General features: G+C 45.4%; 1 protein-coding gene across 2 annotated transcripts in view; it reads right to left on the bottom strand.

Moving 5' to 3' along the window:
- The window catches only part of LOC101166656 (PH and SEC7 domain-containing protein 1), a 32,531-nt gene that overhangs the window by 17,910 nt on the left and 1,009 nt on the right, over nt 1-13,612 (bottom strand). Inside the window, exons 3-8 of one of the 2 annotated variants that reach the window (XM_023963357.1) lie at nt 8,942-11,317; nt 7,696-7,804; nt 6,424-6,692; nt 6,070-6,344; nt 5,711-5,951; nt 5,381-5,640 (exon numbers count right to left, since the gene is read on the bottom strand). In XM_023963357.1, the coding sequence (XP_023819125.1) occupies nt 5,381-5,640; nt 5,711-5,951; nt 6,070-6,344; nt 6,424-6,692; nt 7,696-7,804; nt 8,942-11,167 (3,380 nt within the window). In that variant the 5' untranslated portion in view covers nt 11,168-11,317. The remainder of the gene's footprint in view (nt 1-5,380; nt 5,641-5,710; nt 5,952-6,069; nt 6,345-6,423; nt 6,693-7,695; nt 7,805-8,941; nt 11,318-13,612) is intronic. The other variant, XM_020709371.2, reaches the window with a different exon arrangement.

Here is a 13,612-nt window from a genome sequence, read left to right as displayed (position 1 = left end):
AAGAACAAAAGAGGTTCTGGTCCTTTCAGGTTTCACCAGAACAACAGCAGATCTCCAAAAACACCTCAGCCAAGACTAGGTCCGAGTGAGCCGAGTCATCCTGTTTTGGAAATCTGACCCAAAGATTAATGCCAAAAGATCCCCTAGGATGTAGAGATTTCCGAGGTGAAGCCCAAAACGAGAACCATCTGTGGACCAGAACTGAGACATTTCTGCAGAAGGTCCACCTCCTGCTGGACATTCCCCAACCCCCAATAGGTAAGCAAAGGGCAGCTGTGAGTAGAGAACTCAGCCGATCCAAACACGTCATTCCTGAATCAGCGGCAGTCCCAATTTAGCTTGCAGGGGGGGGATCATGTTTTCCTCAGCAGCCATATCAGCCCAGTGACATCACTAAACAACCCTCACCTGTACACAGCCGGGTAGGGCGGGGCATACAGGAACTTATCCTCCAGGGACCCGCCTCCCCAGCATAAAAGGTAGTTTGCCATAAGAGAGGAGCTCCGCCCACTACACGTGCCAGCCAGGGGCGTCAGCGAGGGGAGGTGGCACCGAGGAAAACATTGGTTTGAGGATGTCACACAGACATGACATCATCTCCTGCCTGCTTTTACTCCTCCTTAGGCTGGCGTCCTCTCCTCCTCCTCTTTTCTTCTTCGTCCTTCCTCTCAAAAATTCGCCTTGGCTTTCAGCGGCTTTCTCTTGAAGAGCTTTCCTTCGCTCTTCCTCGATCACTGACCATCAGCTGGGCTTTCCCTCTGCAAGGGGACGGAGGTATGTGCTTCCTCTCCTCCTGACCCAGGACGCCACTCCTCCTCCTCCTCCCCGGTCTCCTCCCCTCCCGGCTTTGTCCTCTCCTTACCCTCTTCCTCCTTTTGTCTCATCGTCCCTTCCTGGAAGTTTTTATCCTCCTCCTGCTGGCTCCTCTCCTGCAGACACAGCTCATGCTGTCGAGGAGCAAAAGCGACCCAAATCAGGAGCCCAGACAAACCTGGAGCTCAAACTTGAGGGAAAGTTCCTGCAGCTGTGGGATAGTTTCTGCCTGTAAGCTGCATCAGCCCATTCTGTTGATGCCGCTCCGCTCAGAACATTCCTTTTTAAGGTTTGTTTCATGGAGGAGGCCGGAAAAAACAAAGCTTTCAGCACCGATTCAGATCCTGAAAGAGAAGGAGGGCAGTGAAACAGGCTGAGAGGAAGCAGGTCAGAGGTTAGAGCTCCAGGACACCAGATGGAAAAGATCCTCATGAATGAAACAGAGCAGGAGGAGGAGGAGCAGGAAAAAGGGCGTCTCTGGTTCTATAACGGGAGGTCTCTCTTATCCCCCCCTCTCTGAATGCTGAAGGATGAGCCAATCTAGAATTCTTTTCTGATGAACTTCATGTGTGAGCGTGCATGTGATTGTGAGCGACCACATGGGTGTGACTCTGATCTTCTGCTTGGAATTGTGGGACAGAAGACTGAGATTGGGGTCAGAAGTGTGGGCGTAAGTGTTGGAGGTGCTGGGAGGGGTTTGGTCTGGGTGAAACAGAAGAAGCAGCAGCTGCAGTCTGGGTGTGGGCCTGTTTTTCATGTGCTGCATTCCTTCAGTCAAAGTTCTGGTTCTGGTTTACTTTTTCCTCCAGAGGAGTTTTTAAATCAATTTTTCCTAAACACTTGAAGTTGGAGTAAAAAAAAAGTCAAAAACGTCTCAAACAAGTTTAGTCTTTAAGAGTTTAGCAACGGCCACAACAACTAAAGTTATTAGCTGGCAACAAGATGCACAACAAAAACAATGATGAAGACAACAAAACCAAAAAACTGAAATGAAAACGTTTAACAGCTGGCGGTTCTCACAGGAGAGTACACACAAACACATGCGCGGCACGCACCAACACACAGAAACATGAACAAAAACACAAACATATACACAAACACACAGACACACACAAACAACTACAAACACAGAGACATAGTAACAAACACACAAATATAGACACACAAACACTCACAATAAGCTCAAACTCCCAAACAAAGACACACACAAGCACAGACAGTACAGACACACACAGACACAATGGACACCAACACAACACCATACCAACATCCCAACAAACAGACACACAAACTCAAATTACATCTCAGAGTTTTGACAGAAATATTTTGTCAGAACTGATAAACACGGATAAATTCTAATGCATCTTTGCTTTGCTTCTTTTAGTTGATTTTTGTCATAAAACCTGTGATTTTGTTTCCTGTCAGTCCATCATGTCTGCATGCACTTCACACAATGAGCACGCTTATTGTGTTAAAACTTGTGTTTTTTAATTACAGTTTTTGTGTTGCTCCATGCTGTCAAATTGATATGAATGAGATTTCCTGTTGTGTGTTCAATAAGAAAAGGACAAAGACGCACTTTGAGAAGATCTGGCAGACATTTCAATCATCTCCAGAAAAACCAAGAAGCTAAAGTTTCAACTCTGCCACTCTCTTTTTGCTTTTTACCAACTTTTAAATTTGCTTTTTTAACTACGTTGGTGACGTTGTTTAGATATGTTCAGGAGTTAGCTTGTGTAAGCTTTTGATTTTAAATAAAACATAGATTAAAACAGATAAAGAGCTCAGTTTGTTTTCCTTTTACAATGACAAGAAAAGCTCACTTCAACTGGATGTTTTCTCTGATGCTGTACAGTAAACATCAGTGACATTTCCTGAAAAAACAAGTTAATTTACTGTGAGCCAAAGATCGGATTCCATTTTCATGACAAACACACATCCACTCTCACACAGAGGTGGACGTGATGTGTATCTATGCTGCCACCTCCTGGTTCTCTGCTGAACTGCAACAGTGTGTGTTTTAAATAGTTTTCATGAACCACCAACAAACTGCAGGCCTTTACATCAGATAATCTGTAAATGACATGTTTATATGAGCAGAAACAGGATTATTCGCGTTTACATGTCTCTGACGATGTTCTGAATAATAAGAGCTTAGATTTCTGTCAACCAGAGGATGATGGGAAAATGATCACATTCTCCAAGAGATCAACCAACACTAACAAGTCTGAGTTATCAAATGTAAAGGAAACAGGAAACAGGAAAAAGGACATCAGTGGCAACAGGTTTTTTGGATCACCGAGGCAACAGGTCAACAATAATCTGACATGTCAAATTCAAATAACTGCAGACAGATACTGCTACTTTAACAAATGCAAGAGATTCATTCAAATTATATAAACTATTTTACCAAAAGTATTCACTCACCCATTCAAATGATCAGAATCAGGTGTCTTTATTACTTGGCCAGGCCACAGGTGCATAAAATCAAGCATTCAGTCATGCAGACTGTTTTTACAAACATTTGTCAAAGAATGAGCCGCTCTCAGGAGCTCAGTGAAGAGGATGCCACCTGTGCAACAAATCCAGTCATGACATTTCCTCAACCCTAAAAATTCCACTGTCAACTGTCAGCTCTGTCACAACAAAATGGAAGAGTTTGGCAACAACAGCAACTCAGCCACAAAGTGGTAGACCAGGTAAACTGACAGCGAGATGTCAGCAGATGCTGTAGCGCATAGTGCAAAGAGGTCGCCGGCTTTCTTCACAGTCAATTATTACAGAGCTCCAAACGTCATGTGACCTACAGATTAGCCCAAGTACAGAACGCAGAGAGCTTCATGGAATGGGTTTCCATGGCCGAGCAGCTGCATCCAAGCCACACATCACCAAGTGCAATGCAAAGTGATGGATGCAGTGGGGTAAAGACTCCAGAGCAGTGAACACATCTTTTATGGAGTGCAGAATCTCGCTTTTTCATCTGGCAATCTGATAGACAAGTCTGTGTTTAGAGGTTGCCAGGAGAACGGTATATGGAATATGGAAATGAGACGGTGATTCTGATGGATCCTGCAGACTCTCAGGTGGGAGGAGCCAAAACTAAGCCCAGAGTTTCTTCAGGTAAACTTGGTCTAGACCAGGTTAGGTTTACACACCAAGTTACTATGACAACAAAATCAGACTAAATGCTATCCAGCTTAATGACATTGTTTAGCCTAAATTGACATCGTTTCAACTTGAACTTATTGAATATATTGAAAAGGGGCACAAATATGCCTGTAAAGCAGACTGAAGACACAGTAAATGAAAAATCATCAACTGGCGGATAATTATAAAACCTTAAAAAATTACCATATTTTGCGGACTATAAGCCGCTACTTTTGTCACCAACATCCGACCCCGCAGCTTATTCAATGATGTGACTAATTTATGCCTTTATTTATCGGACGCCAGGTGCGCTCCGGCAGCCTCATAGGGGAGACTCCCTGCATAATACTCTGCCCAGCAACAAGCGTGATTGCTTTAACACACTCAAACAGCCAAACAGCATGGACCTCACTTCAGTTGTTAGACACTTAAGTCATGGTGCAAGAAACCCATGCCCAGCCGCATCCCACAATCCTTTGGTGCCATTAGACCCAACATGCACGTGACCGCCACTACAACATGACGCACCTTTCAAGTTACAAGCAATCGTTAAAAGAAGTGTGAAAAAATCCACCATTACCAACGGGTTTGGAAAAGCCGGTCTGCTGCGTGCCAGAAGTTTCCTTCACTGTTGTGGAAGGAAACTTCTGGCGCACGCGCTGCACCAAGGCGCGCGCGCCGCGCAGAGCCGCGTAGAGCATGCATAGGTGCGTGCCACGCGCGCTTATAAGTCACAACTGCTCTATTTTACTGATATGTTTTTTCAACCAGCCCTGTTATTTCCACATTGCTGCCGTGTTACAGGCGGAAGGAGGGGAGAGCTGCTCTCGCGTTCCGCTGCAGCTCCCTGCTCCTTCTTAAACACGCACGCAGTTTCAGCACATATACATCCTCAATCTACAACATAGTGTGGCGAACCGGGGTATATTCCCCTAAGACTCATGGGAAGTGGGGAATCTGGGTGTGAAGTTTCACACCATAACTGAGGGACCTGTGAGCTGAAGTCAAGTCCATGCTGTTATGCAGATGTGGGTGTGTTCAATTAAGTAGGCTAAATTACTGATTACGCCTCCCTCTTTGAGACTATTGTGGTCTTAGTGACGTGCCACTTGAATTGCCACAATATGCAGCTTGTATACAAGTGCGGCTTGTATATGTAAAAAGTGGTTAATCCTCATTAAATTGGGTGGGTGCCGCTTGTAATCAGGTACACTCTATAACCCGGCAATTACAGTAAGTGTAATTTTGAAAGCATTTGTTTCTGCCTTTATCCAAACACATCAGCCTAAACGATGCAGGATAGAGGATCTGATTTTACAAACGCCCCTTTCATCCATGAGCCTCTAGAAAATATAAAGGTCTGGACCTGTGGCTCTTTAGGGAGCCATAGTCCTGATCTGAACCTGCGGGTTCGACTCACCTCGGTTCACTATGGAGCACGGGGACAGAGCTGGCTTTCCTGAAGCCATCTTTAAGGATGGAGCGGCGCCATGTCTCCTTCTCTGACTTGGACCGGACTGGAAGGCCCGTGTTGACCTTGGAGCCTGCTCTGAGGTCCTTTCCTGCAACATTAAGGCTAATTTCGGAGCGGGACATCTCTGAGGGGGTGGATGCATCAGAATGGGCCAGCGGGGCAAAACTCAGCTCGCTGATCTGTTTGGCGCTCTCACAGATCTGACTCTGGACACAGAAAAAGTCATCACATCCTCTATTCACCAAGACTGACCATAGTTCATATCTCCCCACATACCTGGATCTCTGGGGTGAGCGTTGGCAGGTCAAAGGTGAACACAGAAGTGGACCCGGAAGTCAGCAGATCCACACTGTCCAGGCTGCTGTAGGACGTCCCTTTGGCCCTGTGGGACTCCATGATGCTCTCAAAGTGGCGGCTGAAGGAATCCAGGTTGGATTCAGAGGGTCTGCGGGGGCTTCCCACCGAGATAGGAGACTTGAGGCCCCCGTGGGTTTCAGACGTTGCCTCCAAGGAGCTGCTGAAATAAGGACAAGCCCATTGTCAGGTAAATCTGTGTAAAGGAGGTCCACATTCCTGTGGGTTTCTCTAGACTTTTTCAAAGATATTGTTGGGTCAGACCGCACTCCAGAACTCACCCCTTCAGCAACAGACTGAAAACCTCCTCCTCCTCCTTGGCAGCTCTCTGTCTCCGCCTGTCTCCAAGCATCCTCACACTGGCCCAACTCGCCACTCCTTCCTCCTCTTCCTCCTCCTCTCCCTCCTCTTCTTCATCCTCATTTTCTTCCCGTTCAACTGAGTGAGGTTTTGGGGAGGGATTGGAGGGTGTGAAGCTGGAGCTTTCCAAAACACTGCGGTTACTACCAAAGGCTGAGTCCGCCTCCTCAGGTGCCTCAGACTCCGCCCGCATCACCTGCATGACCAAGAGGAAAACAACATATGGTCCTGATCCAGTACTCAAAACGATCAGACCCAACAAAAGCAGAACCCACCTCGTCCAGGTCCGTCTCCCTGTAGCAGCGCAGCGGCACAGCGTCCAAGTCCGTCTCAGAGTATTTGATGGAGCGTCGGATGATACCTGTCTTGAGGGCAGCACCTCGAGTATGGGGAGTGACCAGCTCCACCTCCACCTGACGGACTGCGTGATGCGACAGCTTCGGGCCCTCGCCTTCCCACCCCCTCCTCGGACAGGCTGGGCCCTGGCTGAGGGAGGAGGGAGGGCTGGGCGGGCTGCTGGTTGGAGGCGTTGTGGGCAAAGCTTCTGCAAATGACGCAAAACAACACAAACTTGTCTGTTAGGAGACCTCTTTGTTGACAATGTGTCCTACCCACACCTACAACAACCTTACATCAAATATTGACATAAAAAAACAGAAAAATCCAGGTCCTCACAAGTATATAAAAACAAGTTCACACACACTCATTGATCAATTCAGAATCACCAGATCAGAGAAGAACCAATGCCTCTGGGAAAACATCTGTTTTGTTTGTTTTTTTATTCAAAAATCATAAATAACTCTCTAGATTAAAAGGTTCTCCTGGAGGAAATTTGAGAATGTAGTCTGCAGCAAATTTTTTCTTTATAAAAAGAATAAACAGAAGAAAATCAAGTAGCATCTGTTGGCTTAAAGAGCCCCTCAAAGCTGATCATATTTGAAGGAGGGACATGTAAACAATAATTATCCAACTACAAACTAATTATAAACTAACATTGTAAATACCTTAAGTTTCAATAACAGAAAACTTCAAAAGTTAGCCATCAGCGTAAGATCGCTGGCAAAAGCCTACTATCCCTCAGTGCTTTTTTAAAAATCTTGGGTTGTTTCTAAACGTTTTGCCAGAACAAACCAGAGTGCTTAAACTTTTGTCATCTGCTGCCTCCTGGTCAAATCACAAGACTAAATGAAGGAGCAGAGGGGAGCGGTGAGGTAACACAGGTGTAAGACCTCTTCTTACGTTTCTAAAGCTTCAGCTAATTGGCTTAAGAGGTGCTGAAGGCGCCTGGGGTTTCTTGTTTACCTGGATGGCTTTACCCAGATTGATCAACCAAAATGCTAACAAAGCTCTGCAGTAAGAAGAGAATAACAACCTGACAAAGCGATGTTTGTAAGACACTACAGAGGAATTCAAAGGATGAAGAACAACATGCATCTAGAGAACCTGCATCATTTCTAAAGTTTATCTAAACTACTTATTCAAAAGTACAGATTTACTGATAAACTACATCTTAAAAAACAAGGTCAAGCATCCTGAATATTTAGCACCTTTTCTGCAGCGACTGTCCTCCGACTTGCCCCCAAACAGAAACTCCCACTTTGCACGAGCGATCTTCTGTGACCGCGACGGTAGGGTTGACACTGTGTCCCCTCCTGACTGCAAGGGGAGTAAGAAACTGATCAGATAACAGATACTTTGTTTTTTTCAGCTGAAAATGAAAATGGAATTTTTTTATAATCACTTGCTGAGGAAGCTTACCAACTTCTTTCCATTTAGATTCACATATGTACAACTCGATTTAAGTCACATTTGGATTTCATGTTAGTAGTCTTTTCAAAAAACCTGTTTTTTGGAATAAAAAAGTTTGCACGATGGCAGAGTTAAATTGAAAAAGGTAGAGGTTTTTCTTAAGATGAAGTCTGATTTCTTTCATGAGAAACTACAAAAACTTCCATTTTGCATTCAAGAAAATACAACCTATTGCTTTAAAACTAAATTGACTTGTGGATTTTGTTAAATTATTTTGCATCATGATGATAAAACTCTCTGTGAGTTGATTATGTGTTCTCAAACTTAGGCCTAGTAAAACATAAAGTTGGTCGATTACAAGCGATTAACTGGCTTGACATCAAGAGAGCTCCACTGTGGAGGAGATTGACGATGTTCTACGTGCACCAGAGTTCATCTGCAAGTGCATATATTGTTCTCAAGAGGAACAATAGTTCTATTGTTTGGTCCAAACCTAAGCTTAGGTGAACTTTCACACCTTTTACTACAAACCTAGTTTGACCATCAAAGGAAACCAGTTCTAGATCAGAATAAAACCAAACCTGGGTCAGACCAGGGCCACATCTGGATCAGACTGCAACCAAACCAATGGAAACGATCATTTACCAGGGCAGTAAAAGTCTTGTGTGGAACCTTTTGTGTGTTTTTTAGGTTCTCCCTCTAAAACATATAATTAGACTTCTGGGAGGATTTTCAGTTTTCTTACTTTTATGCTTTCACAAAAACAGCTAGCACTCAAAGAAGTCTCATGAGTCTTAGTTGTGACTGATATCTACTAATGTACGCTTTTGTCTGGAGTCGCGCTGTCGTCAACACTGAAAAAGACAGGACTAAGTGCCAGCTGGCTGTGGCTTTTCTGTTTCAATTTTATTGTCATCTGTGTCGAACTAACATGTTGTAACACAAACCTTGAGGCTCACTGCCCACACAACCAAAACAAAAACAATCATAAGAACTGAGTTCTCATGTAACTGAACTCTCAGAAAGCCCCTCCATCTGGCCAACCTGCATTCCAGAGCCGCTTTGGGTGGTGTCGTGGCTTGACTGGCTCCAGGTTTCAGGGGACAGGCTACCTGTCACCCCACTGGAACTCTGAGAGGACATCCCAGCAAGCCCACTATGATTCTGAGCTTTGTGGTTCTCCAGCTCCAATGGTGCTCCCCTGTCCCTCTTACAGCTCTCCTCTGGCCCAGAAGTTCTAGATGACATCTGCCTGTCGTTTTCTCCACAAGCTTCCCATCCATCCTGTACTGGTCGGGCACCGCTCCACTCTTGCTGTCTAGAGGTCAAGCTCACAGGCAGACCTTCAGCATTCTGAGAGCTCAGTTGTTTCCTGATCTGTGATGCATCAAAGAGGTGGTTGTAGTGCCAGTGGTGCAAAGACAGCTCCTTGGTAGGTGAAGTAGGTTTCTGTTGCAAATCCAGAACTGATAACGGACAGGCAGGTGTGTGATTCCGCCTGGCTGCGAAGGCAGGAGATGCTGGAGTGGAGTGTCCTCTCTGGGACACCAGGGGAGAAATGGATCCAGGTTTAGTCTGCGTTGGCAGCTTTTCTGTGTTCCAGTGTTGATCCATCTGCAGATGCTCAACGGAGCCGCAACAATGGGGAGAGCCATAAAGACGGGACTCTCTTGATGAACTCCTGAGGCTCTCAGACATCAGCGACTCAGCTTGAGAAGGAGTGGGAGACGGAGTCTGCTTTCCTGCATAAGCTTTAGAATACTTGTTAGCCTCCACAGCCAGCCTAAAGTCGTGCTCAGGATTTGAAGATGGCGAGGCACTGGTCCAGTCACTGATGCAGCTGTCAGCATCACTAGCTCTGCTGCTGCAGCGGGATGGCTTGTGGACGGTCGCATCAATTACGTCATTAGTACGACACCATGAGGCGTCTGTTGCGTAATGGGAAGTGTTTACGTATTGCTGTGGGTTTCCTGGCTGGCAGGAAGCCCTGGAGATGCTGCTATGGGAAAACGTACAGGCTGGAACCTCATGCTGGATGTCGGTAGGTCGACCTGCTGGTAAAGGTGAGTGAAATTTGCTGGACAACCTCGGACTCTCATCCCCCATCCATGGCCTCTGTTGGCTTTGGGCCACTCCGTGGGAGTGGAGGGTTGAGTTTAGAGCATCCGGGTGCAGGGTGAGACCAGTCTGGGCACACAGGTGGTCAGAGGCAGGACTTCTGGGTAATCCGTTCATCGAGCTATGACAGAGCTTCCTGTTGAGCTCCTGTAGTTGGGTCTTACACGGCAGGGTGAATGTACTGCGGGACAGGACGGGCGATCCTCCCAAAGACCGGCAGCGAGGAGACGAATGATGCTGAGGCAGAGTAGGACTGTAGTTCTTTGCAAACCTCCGCTTAAGTTTTGGGGATCCAAACTCATCTAAAACCCTGTTGGTGGAGTCTCTAGCAACTGCCTCCATAGTACATCTCTCTATGTTCAGTGAACCCCAAGGGGATTCTCTTGAGGAATGATGGTGGTGACTGTGGAAGGTGCCGCCCTCTGATGGCTGATCATGAAGCCACACTGGATCACTCATCCTCTTCATGAGACGAGCAGGAATCTGCTGCCCCTCTTGTTTGTTCGGCAGACAGTCTGTTGTGTTGCACACTGAATTGCGAAGCTCAGCGTAGCTACGAACACTGGCCTTGTCTATATATCCAAAGGAAACAACAGATGTCTTCCCTGCATCATTCACACCATCAAGGACTTCATAGGAACTGCAGAAATTGTTGGGGCTGGGGGACAGACTGAGCCTGCTCGAGTGTGTAGATGATGGGGAGATGGGCATCCTGCCAGAAAAAGGATTGATCTCAGAAGAACTGGTTTGTCCAAGTGAGCCGTGGTGGCAGGAGCCAGATGTTTTGGGACTAAGGATCTCAAGTAACTGACCAAAACTTTCACACAACACATCCTGCCGTTGGAACTGAGTAGGAGACGTGGAAGGATCAACATTTTGAAGCTGGCGGTCCACGGAGTGCCTCAGCGAAGACTTTGAGGGCAGTAAATTGTGGTTTCCAACCCCCATGTGATGTCGGCTGACAGGAGATACAACTGGGCTCCGGGTAGGACTAGAGCGAGCAGAGTTCCTCTGAGAAGAAGTGAGGGCGTCTGGACATTGCAACATCAGGTGACTGGACCCATCTTCTCCTCTACCCAATCCCTTCTTCTCCTCCTCTGAAACAGATCTCACTTCCACATAGAGATGAAGGACTTTGCCTGCCTGGGACATGTCTGTCTCTTCAGTGATTGGATCTTACGGTTTTAGACTGGCGTAACCTCCTGCAACTGAACACAGTGCTCAACAGAAGCCTTGGATGAGGGTCAAAGGCAACACTGGAGCACCAGGTCCATTCTTCAGAAGACAAAACAGAACCAAAACCTGCAACAAAAAGACAAAACCAACTCATTCAGTTTTTATGCCACTTTCTTATTTCAGAATAACAAACATATAAGTAAGTGTCATCCAGGAAAAAAGTGTGTCTTCTGCATTTACACACATTCAAACATGCAACTTTGTGTTGGGCACTTTGGTGCAAACCCTCTTCCAACCCCTCCTCAGCTTTGTCCTGAGTTAATCTGCTTGTTTACCTGATCTAAACACCAACAAGAAATACTTCAATCTCCAGCAGATACTCATCATCACCATCAGCCACAGTTCGTTCTTGTTGCTGAAGTGTGACTGAAAGAGGTTTTCCACCCTACTAACTACAGTTTCAGCCCTGAAGGGGGATGACTACGCTGGACTTTTTACAGTCCATCAGTTTTCAGTTTTTCTACATTGTAGGTCATTGAGCATGCTCAGACCAACTGGATCAGAAAAACAACTGTTTTTTTCTCCAAAAGAGCTGTGGTTCCATACCAGAGTTCAGAGGGACTTCCTTATGTTCTGTTTTACCTGCCAAACACACCTGACCTAATGACCGTCATTAACAGGTTTTTGGAGCAGAACCAGAACCATGTTGGTCTTAATGCTGTTTAAGGAAACATATGTGTGCAGGGACGAGTCACATCTATTCACAGTAACTTTTTTACATAAGCTGTACTGGAAGATTAAGATCCATACTAAATACTTTTACTATGGTAAATTGCAAGGAGTACCATTACTCCTCCAGAACGAGCTCCATTAGAAACTGCAATTTTAACAAACACTGCAGCACCTGAGGGGGAAACAGCTTGGTGTTAGGTTTGGGGGTGAAAATTGTTTTAAAGAGATCAGGGCAGCTCTTTACCATTACTATTCCTAAATCCTAATTTATAAACTACATTTCATTTTAAAACTGAACTTTTATGTCCTTGACTTTTGTGTTGCTCCTCCTGCCATCCCAACAGGAACAGGAGAGCCACTGACACTCATCTATTAATAGATGCAGAGTCCACTCATGTGCACCACCTACAGTCAGACGAGGAGGACTTCAAATAAAAGTAGACAAAGTAAAATGTCATTGTTAGAGTTATGTAATTATCATTTGCTTACACGCTATAATCTCAATAATATGATTGTGTCACATCTATCTATCAGTAAGAAAACAATGACCTAAAAAGTTCTGATTTTACAAGAATTTGATGTTCCTGTTGTTTCTGATTAAATGACCCACATTCATGTCTGCAACCTTCAGTTTTCAATAAAAGAAGGCTCCTTGCACTAGGAAGGCAGAACTCCTCTGTGACAGTTTGCGCTGTCACAGACCGATTCTCCTTCTGCAGAAGTCTAGCAAAAGTTCTCACCTCCTGTGTGGTTCTTCTCTTTATTAAGGAAGAAGTCAGAACCCTTACAGGGATTTTCCTGCAGGACTTTTACAGACAGTGACACTAAGTGTGCTCCAAGTCCAACAAGAAGCTAAAGGTTAAGTTAAAATAAAGGATGTAGCAACACATGTGCAGAAATGTGTGCTTTTATTGAGCATCACTACGTGTACAAACATCACTCCTGTCATGTTACAGGATGTGATCTGAAAGCAAACCAGCACTCCTTGTTGACCTTCTTCTGAGGATGGTTGTTTAGATCCGGGTGATCATTGAGATGAATTAAACAGTTGCTCCAGCCCAAGTGGAGCTTTTTTTTTAATCAAGTGTTTTGCGATTTGATTTGATAGTTCTCCATTTCTTTTGGCCCTCTGTGTGACTGAGTGCTGGGATTAAAGATAAGAAAGAATGTTTGAGACTAACAGAGCAGGAAGTTGACTGGACCAGAATAGCAGCTCCAGCTGCGATCTTCCCATCTTATTCTGTTTTTTGCTTCTTTTGAGCACATTCCCATCTGTTTTTAGTAGACCTGGGGCTGCTCCCTGATGTTCTTTCCTGATCTTCAGAATATCTGTGGTGATTTACATCAATGTTTAGGATTGAGGGGAGGGTCGAGACAGGCTTAGGTCTGTAATGTAGCCCATCTACTTCATGTCTGGACCTCTGCTGTTTCCATCACATAACTGGGAGAGCGGAAGTAGAGCAGAGACTTTGGCTCAACTTTCTTCTGAGAGACTAGAATCAGAAGCAGCTGCTGGAACGATCAAGTCTAAACAGAAGCAGAATGGGGGTGTAGGAGAGAATGGGAGCAGAATAGTCTTCTGTCAGCTTCCCATGTCGGGAGCGCTCTCAGTCAGGACCTTCCTGACCTGGATCTAAAATCTACAGATTTTCCTCATGAAGTTTGAGTGGAACAGGAAGCTGAATCCTT

Source organism: Oryzias latipes, chromosome 15 (genome assembly GCF_002234675.1).
Source record: "Oryzias latipes chromosome 15, ASM223467v1".
NCBI classification, from domain to species: Eukaryota; Metazoa; Chordata; class Actinopteri; order Beloniformes; family Adrianichthyidae; genus Oryzias; species Oryzias latipes.
This window is presented reverse-complemented; position numbering and strand designations above follow the sequence as displayed.